Source organism: Sphaeramia orbicularis, chromosome 12, assembly GCF_902148855.1.
Source record: "Sphaeramia orbicularis chromosome 12, fSphaOr1.1, whole genome shotgun sequence".
Classification (NCBI taxonomy): Eukaryota; Metazoa; Chordata; class Actinopteri; order Kurtiformes; family Apogonidae; genus Sphaeramia; species Sphaeramia orbicularis.
The window spans coordinates 61,121,238-61,134,327 of record NC_043968.1 but is presented as its reverse complement, the minus strand read 5'-3'; the positions used below and the strand labels follow the sequence as shown (position 1 = coordinate 61,134,327).

The window sequence follows — 13,090 nt, the reverse complement described above, 5'->3', positions numbered from 1 at the left end:
CATATATGTATACATGTAATGGACTGAAATGTCTAAACTTGGGTGCCACTTTTTATGGTTGTAGTTGTATGTTTTTATGTTTTTCTGGTTTCAACAAATGTTTCATTAGCATAGATCAAATGGAATTATACAGCATAATCCACTGGTGTAAAGGTTAGCACACACCATCATAGTGTGACTTAAATGTCAGGAGCAAATAGATATTACTGTACGTCCAATTCTTTGACTGAAAATGGGATAAATTCAGAGTGACATTACACTCAAACTGCTTTGTTTCCATGCTAATTCTGCTTACTTGCGAATGTTGCCAGTTGTAGGAAGTCGCAGACTTAGATTGCAGTTTTGTGTCACTGCTGTTAATAATTAATCTTTATTAACTACATCATTAAGTTTTCTCCAAGAAACCTGCAGTGTCTCTGTGTCTCCTCCCCTCCTGCTGTCTGACACACAGCTCCCCTTCATGCAGACGATATCACAGCCATATCCAAGCACATAAATAAGGATATGTCGCAGAGGGAGATCAAACTCTGTTTTATAACCAAGTAGTTTTATATCAGCTTGTTTCCCAACTTAGTCCCAACTTTACTTTTATGAGATGCTGATTAAACTGAACTGTAATCTCTGTCCTCACATTCACACCCATTACACACCATAGATTCACTGACCTCAGACTCACGCCTGTTCATCTTCTTTGTGTTTTGTGAGTTGAGCTGTCACAATTGAGTTCAATGAACAAAACCTACTATGAATCTCTGTTTAAATAAAATAATAAAATATGTTTTATCTGATAAAACAAAATGATTTCTGTCATAATGTACAGAGTAGGACTTATGGAAAAATCAGTTAACATGTGAAACAGAAAACAGGCTAATGCAACATGAGGATGTTATAAGATGGTGGTGTCTGCTACACTACTGCCCCCTGCTGTTGATGGAAGTTAAGTTTTCAGTCGCAAAATTGCGAATAACTCCTTAAATATAATTTTGCACATGGGAGATGTTGTTTTTTTATGGTCAACCTTAATGTGACAATTTAAAAGCCTCAAAATAAAAAATCAGTCTAAAAACTGTAGTTTCACTGGGGATATGGAGCCCAGTCTCCACCCAATCAATCATGACAACCTCCTCCACATGTGGACTTGGAGGTCAGTTAGTAGTTTTGAGTCTAAATGTACTTGAAAACTCACTGAAGTCATTACACTGAACTGCACACATGTCAGAAGTGGCAGGACATTTCTTTAGGGGTCTTTGGGCTGTACCTTACGAGGGCTGTTCAATAAGTTCATGGCCTCACCCAGAACAGAACAACACAAACTGATAATTTATATTTTATTTTTCAACATAATCTCCATTTACAGCAATGCACTTGGTCCATCGATGTTCAAGCATCACTATCCCATCACGAAAGAATGTAACATCCTGTATTATAACAACCAGTATTTCTGGGTGAGGCCATGAACTTATTGAACAGCCCTCGTACATACAACATGAAGTCTAACATTTTGGTTTGAATATGCATTTTTCCTTGGATTTTACCATTTTCAGCCATTTTATTGTTGACAAAAGAAATAATATTTAACTCCTCTGAACAGTGAAGAGGAGCCCAGGTCTGTAGATGTCTCCAGTAACTAGACTGTGGTCCTCTGGTGGATTCCTACTCAAAACTTCCATTTGTGGTGCCTAATGCAGTTTACACCATGAGACTGGAGGCCAAAGAGACAAAATAGAGAAAGATAGAGAGTGTCTGAATGTCTCTGCTGACAAGACGGTGAAACTTTAGGTTTAGCACTTGCTGCTCCACACATCAGGACTGTAAACACACTGAGAGATAATACTGATTGTTGCAAAGAAAAGTAAACAGTGAGCTCAGTGATTGGAGCTTTGCCTCGTGCTCCACTTTGTGTGCGGGAGCTTCACACTGACAGGACTTCCAGTAGACAGCGCACCGCACCAGGATCAAATTTAAAACACACAAAAAAAGCACACTGCTGTCAGATTGTGTAACAAAACCCACTGCTCGCTGGCTGATGCTGGAGATACCCTGAATATCAACCGTGTGGACGACCTCCAGCCATCCTTGCATTTAGCTTCCCTTGTCATATGAGGAGGAGGATTTATTCTGATCTGTATCAGCTATGAAACAAATTAAGCAACAGCAGATGGTCGCCTGGCTGGCTTCTTGCCGGAATATCTGAGTGTGTGTCACTCTTCGCAATGAGATTTTCCAAATCTGTGGAGACATGTTTACTGCTTTGTCTTATCTTGCCGCCCGGTGACGATTTGCATTGGAGTTGGGGTGAGCTGTCAGTCAAACTGCAGCTGCGTTTTGTTACTTTGTGGCACTTGGAATGCGTTCGTCGGTGCAGCGTGCAAACAGAATGTAAGCCCACAATGCTTCACACCTCCAGCTCTGCTTAAGCCTCTAGTTAAGCTCCGTCGTAGAGGAACACACAGTCACACTTTTACCTGCATGTACACACACGCATACGTACATAACGTTACATCAACCCCACAGCTCTGTCACTGGTCTTACAAATATGGCAAAGCACTGAATGTCTGCGTTCCTTTTGCTGCTGCCGGTCAGACTCCAGGGTCTGGGTTCAGGGTCCACAGATCTGGGCCTGGGCTGAAGCAGTCACTCATGTGCAGCTTTGACATCCTGCCTGGAGTTATGGCCTCCTGTGTTATGGCCTCCTTCCAAAGCAGAAGACAAAGTATGGACATAGAGACCCCTGCAGTCCACGACTGAAGGTCAAATGTTCGAACAAAGTCTGAGTGACTCAAGTCTCAAAGGATCCAGAACGCTCCACATGGCCCCTGATAGGCCACCTGTTTTAGTGCCCCCTTCCCCAGCCGGGGGAGTGTCAGTAGTTCAGGGCTGGGGGTGAGAGGCTCTGCAGTGGTGGCTAGCTGTTGTTCTCAGCTGTCATGTATTTCAAGGCGGCAAAGCCGTAGCGCCGCGACATGTTCTGCTGGAACTCCTCCTTGAGGGTCTTGAGGCAGACCCGGTACTGCTTATTGGAGCGGAACTTGGTGATATCAAAGCTGGGTGCATGAGGCATGTGGATCATGTAGGCATTTGGCAGAACCACAAACTCATACTCCTGTAGAGAGAATAGATGAGAAGAGTGTAAGAGAGTCATTCAAATCAACATGCAAATTTCACAATTAATCTACAACAGCCCGATTTGTTCTACGCGTGTGTGAAAATACATTGAGCTTCTGTCATTAAGCACAATTTATGGCAGGTTTGGGGATTTATATAAAATGTTATACTTGGTTTTACTGGATAAATAAAATTAAATGCAGCCCCAGAAGTCAAGTGTTTATTTAATTAAGAAAATGGGGCTAAGCCTGTTAAGCATTAGTACCATATATTAAGCATTCTTTAAAAGCAAGAAGAAAAAGTGTATTTATTTCCAGCCTCATTGTGTAAAACGTTGTGATATCTAATGGTAAAGCTGCAGATAAACCACAAGACATAAAACAACATAATCATTAATTTGACCCAGCACATTTTAATGCAGTATTTACCCTCATATGAACTCATGTCGTGCTATACTTAAGTCCTAAAACTAATAGTATAAATCTAATGCGGTTAAGTCGAATGAACATCTGAGCAGAGATGAAGGACACAGTTAGGCCCGTAGGCATGAATGACATGATGTTTCATGAACTTTACATGCATGAAATGATTGGTTAACTGAATGGAATGTACCAGTCAAGTGAAAGAAATGAATCAGAATGTATTTTGCCGGTGGGTGCTTGGATGATTGAATTTCAGAACATTTTCATGATTAATCTATGTCAACAATTCTATATACAGTAAACCATGCCCTCCCTTCACAAACAGACTGACTGGTGACATTTAATGATTCGACAGATGCCACTGCTGGTGAGAGGTGTCCAAAGTGTTATATAAACATCACATTCAATGTTAATGTAATGATGCAGCTTTAGTTAAACCTGTCGGTCCATTAGTTATCTTTAATGCAGAATCAGCACCGGCAGTAATCACTTGACTTTGACAAGGCCAGTAAGGGTCTTCTATTATAAGATGACATTCCACTAAATAAGTCATTGCAAATATAGATATCACTGAGTACATCAGCCTAACCCGACCTAAACCATCTTAATAAAGCCATCACACCACAGCGCAATCATAATTAGAGGCATGGTGCCCTTTCCAGGGACATTCAGACTGATTAAAGGAAAACACCGATGGGAGTGGTTTCTTCCAAGGTGACACCGGATGGTTTGATGAGTATGAAAATGATGTAGATGATATACTTTGGCCTTCAGCATAACCACATCTAACCCAAATGAACACCTATGGGAGATTTTGGATCAATGTGTTCAGCAGCGCTCTCTCTCACATCATCAAAACACCAAATAAGGGAATATCATTTGTCAGAATGATGTTCATCCTTTTACAACTGTAGAATCTGTGCCTACTTAACGACATTCATTCATAATCTGATGTTGGTAGTCGGGCAGTGGAGTCCGTCACCTGTGCATCCAGCTCCATGATGTGAGCCACCTTGTTCCAGCCGAAGCCGACAAAGCGGCGGTCGTACTCGGGACTGTCTCTCCTCACCATGACATAGGGCTCAAAGTCTGCCTCCCACTGCACCCTGTAGGGCGTAGTGGCCGTCCGCCATTTGGCAAAGTTAGTAGGTGCATGTCCTTTAGTCCAGACATGATACCTACAAGGAGGAAAAACACAAGTTGAACTAGAATTATAAGCAATGGGCTGTAGATGTGGTAGTTTTTATGCTGGGAAGAGCAGACTTTTGGGAAAAGATGCTAGTCTATATTTTATAAGTAGTGACATAAAAATTGTTTGGTAAATCATTCTTTAAAATGTAAATAACACTTAACATACAGTATTAATACCCAGGCGTACCTGCAGAGTGAAATTGTCAGGTACACACAAAGTGCATGGACATACTGTATGCATGAGGTACACACAGGCCGTATGGCTGCAGGTGCCAATGCTAATACAGACATGTCAGGACTGTGGGAATAAATGCGGTGTTCCTGTTTTTAACTTAATTTCCAGTCATGCAGCATGGTACTGCACTTCCATGATTATAAGGCAATTGTATTACAAAATGACTAATATCTCTGAAAATACTGATCCTATCAACTTGGCGAGATATTTAATGTGGAGATGGAACTGACTATTCCTCAACCATAGGTACCAATGGCCAGTTAAAAATGTCTAAATTTGTCAAAATCATGCAGATACACATTGACACACACAAACATATACACACACACACACTCTGAGACCTTCCAGTATTATGATGTAGATGATGAAGACGTGTTTGTCAAGACCAATACGCTCTTTGACATTTCTGTCAAGAAATTGTGTTGTCTTCGATCCAGTTTCATTTGAATTATGGATGTGCACCATAATAAAAATGGTGTTTCACAGCTACATTCCGGTGAAAACTATAGGCAATGCAAAATATTTTATTAAGTATTTATGAAATGCATTACCTCAAACTCATGTTAGTTGTGAGGAAATGCTATGGCCTACATCAGCAGGTACACTTCAGGTCAAGGAAGGTACTGATATAGAACAGTGGTCCCCAACCTTTTTTGGCTTGTGACCCCATTTTAACATCACAAAATTCTAGTGACCCCAGACATTCAAAACAGACATTTTTTTGGCTAAAATTAATTTGTTTTTGATCATTTAATAGTTTGCTATACTATGTTGCAAATAAACATTAATTTTAGACAATATTTAGACTATATAATGTAAATTTTTATTAGTAAGTTTTAATTTGTTTATTTTATTTTATTTTTTTTATAAATCATTAGATATTTCAGGCAACCCCAGACATTCAAAACGGAGACATTTTATTTGCTAAAATTAATTTGCATTTGATCGTGTAATAGTTTGCTATAATATGCTGCAAATAAACATTAATTTTAGGAAACATTTAGGCTATATAGTGTAAATTTTTATTAGTAAGTTGTAATTTTTTATCAATTACTAGAAATTTCAGGCGACCCCACATGGGGTCCCGACCCCAAGGTTGAAAATCACTGAAATAGAACATTAAAATTAAATTACATTTTTACAGCACCCCCTAGAGGTGCACTTACACTAATATCATACTACCACATACTTGACAAGTAGTGCATATAACCTCTTAAGTCATTTGGGGGTTTTGTCACTACGGTAGCAAAGTCATGTAACTTGTACAAGGAGTAAAAAAAAAAATCACAATATGTTTGATAAATATTGAGAAGCATGTTATAAAGAATCACCCCCAAATTTATTTAATTAGCAAATTTAGTGAAAAAACTTAATTTAGTATTTTCCTTTAGGTGTAAGAATTGTACATTATTTCTGTACATCTTTTCTTTAGAGCACAGTCAGAATACTAAGAAATACAGCATAATAGAAATCCCTTAATAATAATACTAACGAAATAATAAATAATAACAAATGAATTCCAACACTGTTCATGAGCAGTGTGGTCTATTACTTCTGGAAGGAATGTTTTGTTGTTTAAAAATCACTCAGTGTTGCTCACAAATCCTCCCTCTTTTTTTTTTTATAATTTATTTTTATCTCCATATATTACAATAGACAAAATAAACAAAAAAACCCAAAAAAACAAAAAAAACAAAAACAAAAGAAAGACCACAACAATTAGAGCACAGGTGTCAAACATGCAACCCGGGGGCCAAAACTGGCCCGCCAAAGGGTCCAATCTGGCCCCTAAGATGAATTTGTGAAACGCAAAAATTACACTGAAGATATTAATAATCAAGGATGTTAAAATCATTGAAGGTCAATTCAATCTAAAGTGGATCAGACTAGTAAAATATTATCATAATAACCTATAAATAATGAAAACTTCAAATTGTTTTCTTTGTTTTAGTGTAAAAAAAGTAAAATTAGAAAAATGTTACATTTACAGACTATCCTTTTACAAAAAATATGAATAACCTGAACAAATATGAACAATCTGAAATGTCTTAAGAGAAGTATGTGGAATTTTACACAATATTCTGCCTGTTACTAAATCTTAAAGTTGTGATGCACATGTATAAATGATAAACTTAGACATAATATTGTTAACATTGTACTTTTTTTCTTAAGAATTTTCTGGTTGTTCATATTTGTTCATGTTATGTTCAAGTACGGTTCATAGGTGTAAACATTTTCATAATGGAATTTTACTTTTTTCACTCAAAAACATAGAGAAAACTTTGGAGTTGACATTATTTATCAGTTCTTATCCTATTATCTATATCATTTTACTGGTCCGGCCCACTTTAGATCATATCAGGCTGTATGTGGCCCCTGAACTGAAATGAGTTTGACACCCCTGAATTAGAGCATCTAGGTTGAAACTCCAGACAAACAAAATACAGACAGGTTAAGGACAAATTAGGATAAGATTATACAGGTTCAAGGATTTCTTTGGTTAACAGACACATTCCATTTTCCCCAATATTCTTTACATTTATCAGCAGTGAGTCTTAATGAGAAGGTCAGCCTTTCCATGTCATAAATTTCAAGTCCATTCCTATTATATTGTTAATTTCCTTTATGACCAGTAGGATACAATCTTAGCACAGTTCCAAAAAATGTGAAAGTGCTCTGCCTTCACAAAGCCACAAGTCCTCCAACAGTGAGCTTTGCTTGGATTCTTACACTGTTTACTTTTGACATGAGGTGTTACAAAAAAAACGTAGTGTTTTTCCATATAAATTCCCTCCACTGACCTGAACAAGAAGTAGTCATTGCCGTTTTCCATATATTTGACCACTCATCTGCAGATATTGTTACTTCAGCTTCTTTTTCCCGTATTACAAATCCTCCCTCGACCATAGAAACTTTAAACATTCTTCATATTGTGTTTGGTTATAGATCTGTTGTGTCTTTTTCTGCCTTTTGCCATCATGCCTCCGCTTTCCACACCGAGTGTTAAGATAAAAAAAGGAATTTACCCGCTGAAAATTCAAGGAGGGTGAAGCAAAGTGAGTGTGACTGAAGGGACCATGACGAATATAAGCCCACTCTTATCCTACCTCCCTATAAAAGTAATACCACAAAGACCACAGTGTTTGCTGTGTGACAGTCTGTGTTCACACTCAGATTATGTGATGAAAAACTACACACCAAAACTGCAGCGTTCTAAAATAGGTGAACTGATGGATGCTTTTGACAGGGGACTTCCAACAGCCTCATCTGTTACATTAATAACTAATTATCTGCTTCCTAATTTTAACTGTTTTTAATAGTGAATGAAAGAAATATGAATTGATATGACAAGAAGGCACTGAAAAGAGCTAGAGCCAAATGCCACCCATACCCTTTTCCAATGAGGTAGTTTGAGGACTGGTTTGGAGCTTGTGCCAGATCTCAAACCAGTTCTTTCTGTTTCAACATCCAAACAAACAGCTCTTGGCTGGAATAAAACTGGTTCCAGAGCTGCATCAACTACATGCTGAGCTATAACATGGCTAAATTCAAGACGTGCAACTTGCTGCAACCAGTAAGATCAACTAAGGAATGTAGATGTTGAGGAACGTTGGTGGACTGCTGTGCTAGGTAGTGGGACAACATGTCTCTGAAAAGTCAAATGACATCACCAAGAAGGCTATGTGTCGTTAAACTGACTGAGAGGGTTCCTACACATTTGAAATTTAAAAATTCAACACTTTTTCCAGACCTTAATTTCCAGATGTCATGGTAAAAAAATTCCAACCAGTCTTTATATTTAGGATTTATGAGTCGGTTGTCAGAGAATTTACATCTACCCATTATGAGATCTGCCAACGATCATACAAGGTGTGTTGAATAGCTCGCTCATGAACAGTGTGGACATCACCTGTCCGTCAAAGCAGCAGTGAAACTTGACGACACCTGGGCAGGCCTTAAAATGGGTTGGAGGAGAATAAGAGCTGGCATTCAACTTGTCAATCTGCCCAAATGTTTTCTGGGACGAGTAGCCTACTGTATGTGCTCTCAGAAACATTTTAGCTGCCTTAAAAAAAGCAGATCAATCCAGTTCTTTCTTTAGATATTCATAATTTTATGTTTTAGAAAATAGAAGAGTGCTAACAGTCCTGGAAACATGAATATTTTTCCATACATTTGTTTCCATTTTCCGTACTTTTCCAGACCTTGAAATTTCTAAAAATCCAATTCCATACTTGCGTAGGAACCCTGAACAGAAGATTTGAAGGTTAAACAACTGACCTTGCAGATTTCACAGATTATACGATCCATCAACAGCAGGAACTTACAGCCAAGTCAGAAATGTTAATGTGCGTCTTTCTAACACTGCCACTGGCTCACCTACAATCACATACTAGACCATAATCATGTAGTGCAAATGATATGGCTCTGATCCAGTGGAATAACAAACAGTTTCTTAAATATTTGCCAGTTGAAATTGTTCCAAATCAAAAATAGGACCAGGTTTGTGTTGGTGGAAAATGTGTGTCCGAGAGGTGGTTCACCTGAAGGTAAAGAGTGTGCCCATGTCCAACTGAGAGAGCAGCTCAGCCTTGGACTTTGGGTAGGAGAGGCGATATCTCAGTGTCTCGAAGGCCGGGACTACCAGAGCTTTCTTTGTGTTGGCCATGTCCAGCTGAACCACAGACTTCCTACAATCACACAAATGTTGGGTTGTTACTTACACATGCACAATACCCCAGGAAAAGGCCTGAAAATCCTCAAACTTTTATAGGAAACTACATATGCTCTGGAGACCCAGCAATGCATTTTTGTCCTCTGTAGGGGACAAGAGTTTCACAGCTTTACTTAAAAAAATACAAGAACACTGTCCACTGCAAAGGACATCTCATTTAAAAAACTGTTGTTATGCTGTTTACAATCATGACAATTATTTAATATAAAAAACCTAAACTTCTAGGAGGGTATATGAAATGTCTTGTTTGAGTGTGTCTCGTCTTACCTGAGGTACTCATACAATCCGTACATGGGCAGGAAGTCGATGTCTGACAGGAACATGTAGGGTGTGTTGACCTGCCTCATGGCTACGTTTCTCAGCAGGTTGACTGGGTAGAACTGTCCCTCTTTGTAAACGATGTGATAACCAACATTCCCCCGGCTCATTAGCACCTCAGAGCCCTGAGCGTAGCGCAGGAACTGCTGGGCCTCGGCGTCGGACAGGTACAGGGCCAGACTGATGGGGCCCTCCCAGTGCTTACAGATGGCCTCCAGCATCTGGAGCCTGCAGGGGAGAAAAATAAACTACCGTTATACTGCACTATATGACACTGCACAGGAATAGTTAAAGGCTAACAACACACTTTCCATTGGGAAATTCAGTCTCTGCATTTTACCCACAGTAATACACTCGACACCTACCATTAGTATTAGTGATTAGCCTTAGCACTTAGTATATTATGAGCAATGAGCTGCCATTAAAGGTGCTCCGGGACCAACTCTAGATCTTCACTGGCACCTTGGTCTATGGCGCGGACAGGAGGAATTAACCTACGTACACCTGTTTTTAACCACTATGCCTCCGCAGTTAAATGATTTTTAATAATCCTGTACAAGATAAACTTAATACATTGGGTTTTCATGCCTTAAGATTTCAACAAACTTTAAATCTGAACACACAGTCGATTCCTGATGATGTCCAACAATGTCTCAACCCCCAGTTGTAACCATTAGTTATATCCAAAACCCAGTCCCCGATACCAAGTACCTGATTCACAAGGACATTCTCAAAAATAAAAGACAGATATGGTACAAATGAGTGCAAAAATGATGTCTTTCTTCTGGGAGACTAAAGGACTGCCTCCATGTGGTCACTGTTGATTATCTACAATAACAGTATACATTGTGGCAGTGTTTTGAGCCCTTCAGCTGTTTCTTACCGCTCAGTTTCCATAATGTCTTTGACTTGTGAGATATGTAGCACAACGTGACCATGACAATTAGCCATTGTTGTCCACAGATTTGACTGCTTTCTTCTGAGATAAGAAATAATGAGTTTCTCAACCTTGGACTTGATATGGAAAAATGGTAATATATTTATTTCATATTTGTTTCACATGCCAGACTTACAGATGCAAGAAAAAGATTGTTAGTTGTTTGAAATTTAAACTTTTTCTGCTTCAATATGATCAAAAAATATCAACAAATTGGCAAAAGGCACTAAAGGGATAACAGAAACCCAATTAAACAAAAGAAGATCCACAATTATTGTTGTAAATTATCCAATCTAAGGTGTTCACAAACTTTTTCTTGGTAAGTTGGGCTGACTTTCTGCAGTCTTCACAACACATCCACAAACTTTACACAAAATGCAGATTTTGAGAAAGAAATCCAACAATAAAAATGGTATGTTTTATACTGCACTAGATATGAAATACTGATTGAGACAGAATACATAGTTTATCCTTAAGTGACTGATACATGTCTGTGAACATACAAAATAAAGTCTCCTCTGAAGCTTTTTTAGTAATAAACATCCAATCACAGAGCCAAAAATGCTTAAGGCCAAAGTCTCAGATTACACTTCACTGTTATGTTGTTTGCACTTGCGAAGGCTCAGCATCTTGACTGCGCTACAAGCTTGGATTGGTAACTGAAAGAAAATCTTATGACACAATTAAAGCTGCATATGATATTTGTCACCAATTTTTCATCAAATCTGTAAAACCCGAGTCATAGCCTAAGTATCAAGAATCTGTTAGTCTTTCCATGATTACATACCTGAATCACTCCCCTCATGATGAACAACTTCGAAGTGTACTCCATTGCAAGCCGTCTGTTTGTTTACATACCAAACCGAAACCAAGCCATCACTTGGGCCTTTTCAAAATTCCACGCAGCAGCAGCAGCAGCAGCAGCAGCAGCAGCAGCAGCAGCAGCAGCAGCAGCAGCAGCAGCAGCAGCAGCACCAAGAAGCAATGAAGCCGTTCCTGTGTTTGTTGCTGCTGCAGTCATACTGCGGCTGCATGGAGCGGGGAGTGATTCAGATGCATAATCATGGAAAAACTAATGGATTTGTGATACTGAGGCTATCACTCGGGTTTTACAAATATGATGAAAAATTGGTGTTGAATGTCATATGCTGCTTTACAGTTTCAACCATGCCTCTACATTGGTTCATATTTATGAGTAAGGACCCTTTCACAGTGTATTCTAGTGGGAAGTAAATGGGGATTTTTTTTCAGTTTTTTGTAATCTGTGACTTGAAAATCACATGATAGCAAACCACTCCCAATTATGTGCATGCTTTTTGTGTACAATTTGCATGGATGCAGGATGAAACTTGTATAGAAGAAGATGAAATTTGAAGATGAACAATATGTTCTGCCTGTAGTTGTACATAACAGGTATATAAACCGCCTGCCAAAGCAGTTGCATAGAATGAGGTTAAATGGGGAAAAAACCATACAAGGTACCCCATGCCGATACACATATACCTGTATACAGCAGATACGGACTCATTTCCTGAAAATGATAGTTATTTGGTTACATAAGCGCTCAGTGTGTCAAACAGAGCACTGACTCAACACCTTGCGTACACCGTTTGCTTACTTAAGCAGCTCCTGCATCGTTGGAACATTGAAGCTGTTTAGCTGCATCACCACTGTGAGCTCAGAGGTGTCCTGACGCTTACACAGACCACTTCACAATAATAACACTGTCATTCCAGTGAGAAGAGAAAAAACGTGTAAAGGCCACTTTGGGTTGCAGTGATGTGAACAGAGCATAGGCTGTTACACAGGAGTGAGCAGGTTGACTGAATGACTTTGGTGTGGATGTGTATCTGTAAGAAACCAAAGACAATCTGAGATAAAGATCTAATCTCTTCTAAACGCTTCTTCATACTGTAGCCACTTTTATTTTCAATCCTGTTTAATGCTACAATACTATTACAGTTTTCCATCCAAAAGTATTGTAGATTTTAGTCAAATTGTCAAAAAACTGGCAAAAGAAAACAAGACTGTGTGTTTCCATCCACTACTATTATGCAACTAGAAGTAGTAGGTTTCTTGAGATCAGCAGTACATGCATATTAATAGTAGAGTTGTTTAATTTTGTATCTGCCATCTGACAAAAAAGA

At 38.8% G+C, this 13,090-nt stretch overlaps 1 protein-coding gene and 1 long non-coding RNA gene across 2 annotated transcripts in view; both read right to left on the bottom strand.

Annotated features, from left to right (window-relative positions):
* Positions 1-751: 751 nt before the first annotated feature.
* LOC115429230 (uncharacterized) lies at positions 752-1,264 on the bottom strand. The gene is made up of 2 exons (XR_003936747.1): positions 1,232-1,264; positions 752-1,199 (listed from the first exon to the last, which is right to left on the bottom strand). It is a non-coding gene; the product is annotated as an uncharacterized LOC115429230 (long non-coding RNA).
* Positions 1,265-1,529: 265 nt separating this feature from the next.
* large1 (LARGE xylosyl- and glucuronyltransferase 1) overlaps positions 1,530-13,090 on the bottom strand; it is a 216,217-nt gene continuing 204,656 nt past the window's right edge. Inside the window, exons 12-15 of the mRNA XM_030148506.1 lie at positions 9,956-10,234; positions 9,498-9,644; positions 4,510-4,705; positions 1,530-3,103 (exon numbers count right to left, since the gene is read on the bottom strand). Coding sequence (XP_030004366.1) covers positions 2,906-3,103; positions 4,510-4,705; positions 9,498-9,644; positions 9,956-10,234 — 820 coding nt within the window. The 3' untranslated portion in view covers positions 1,530-2,905. The remainder of the gene's footprint in view (positions 3,104-4,509; positions 4,706-9,497; positions 9,645-9,955; positions 10,235-13,090) is intronic.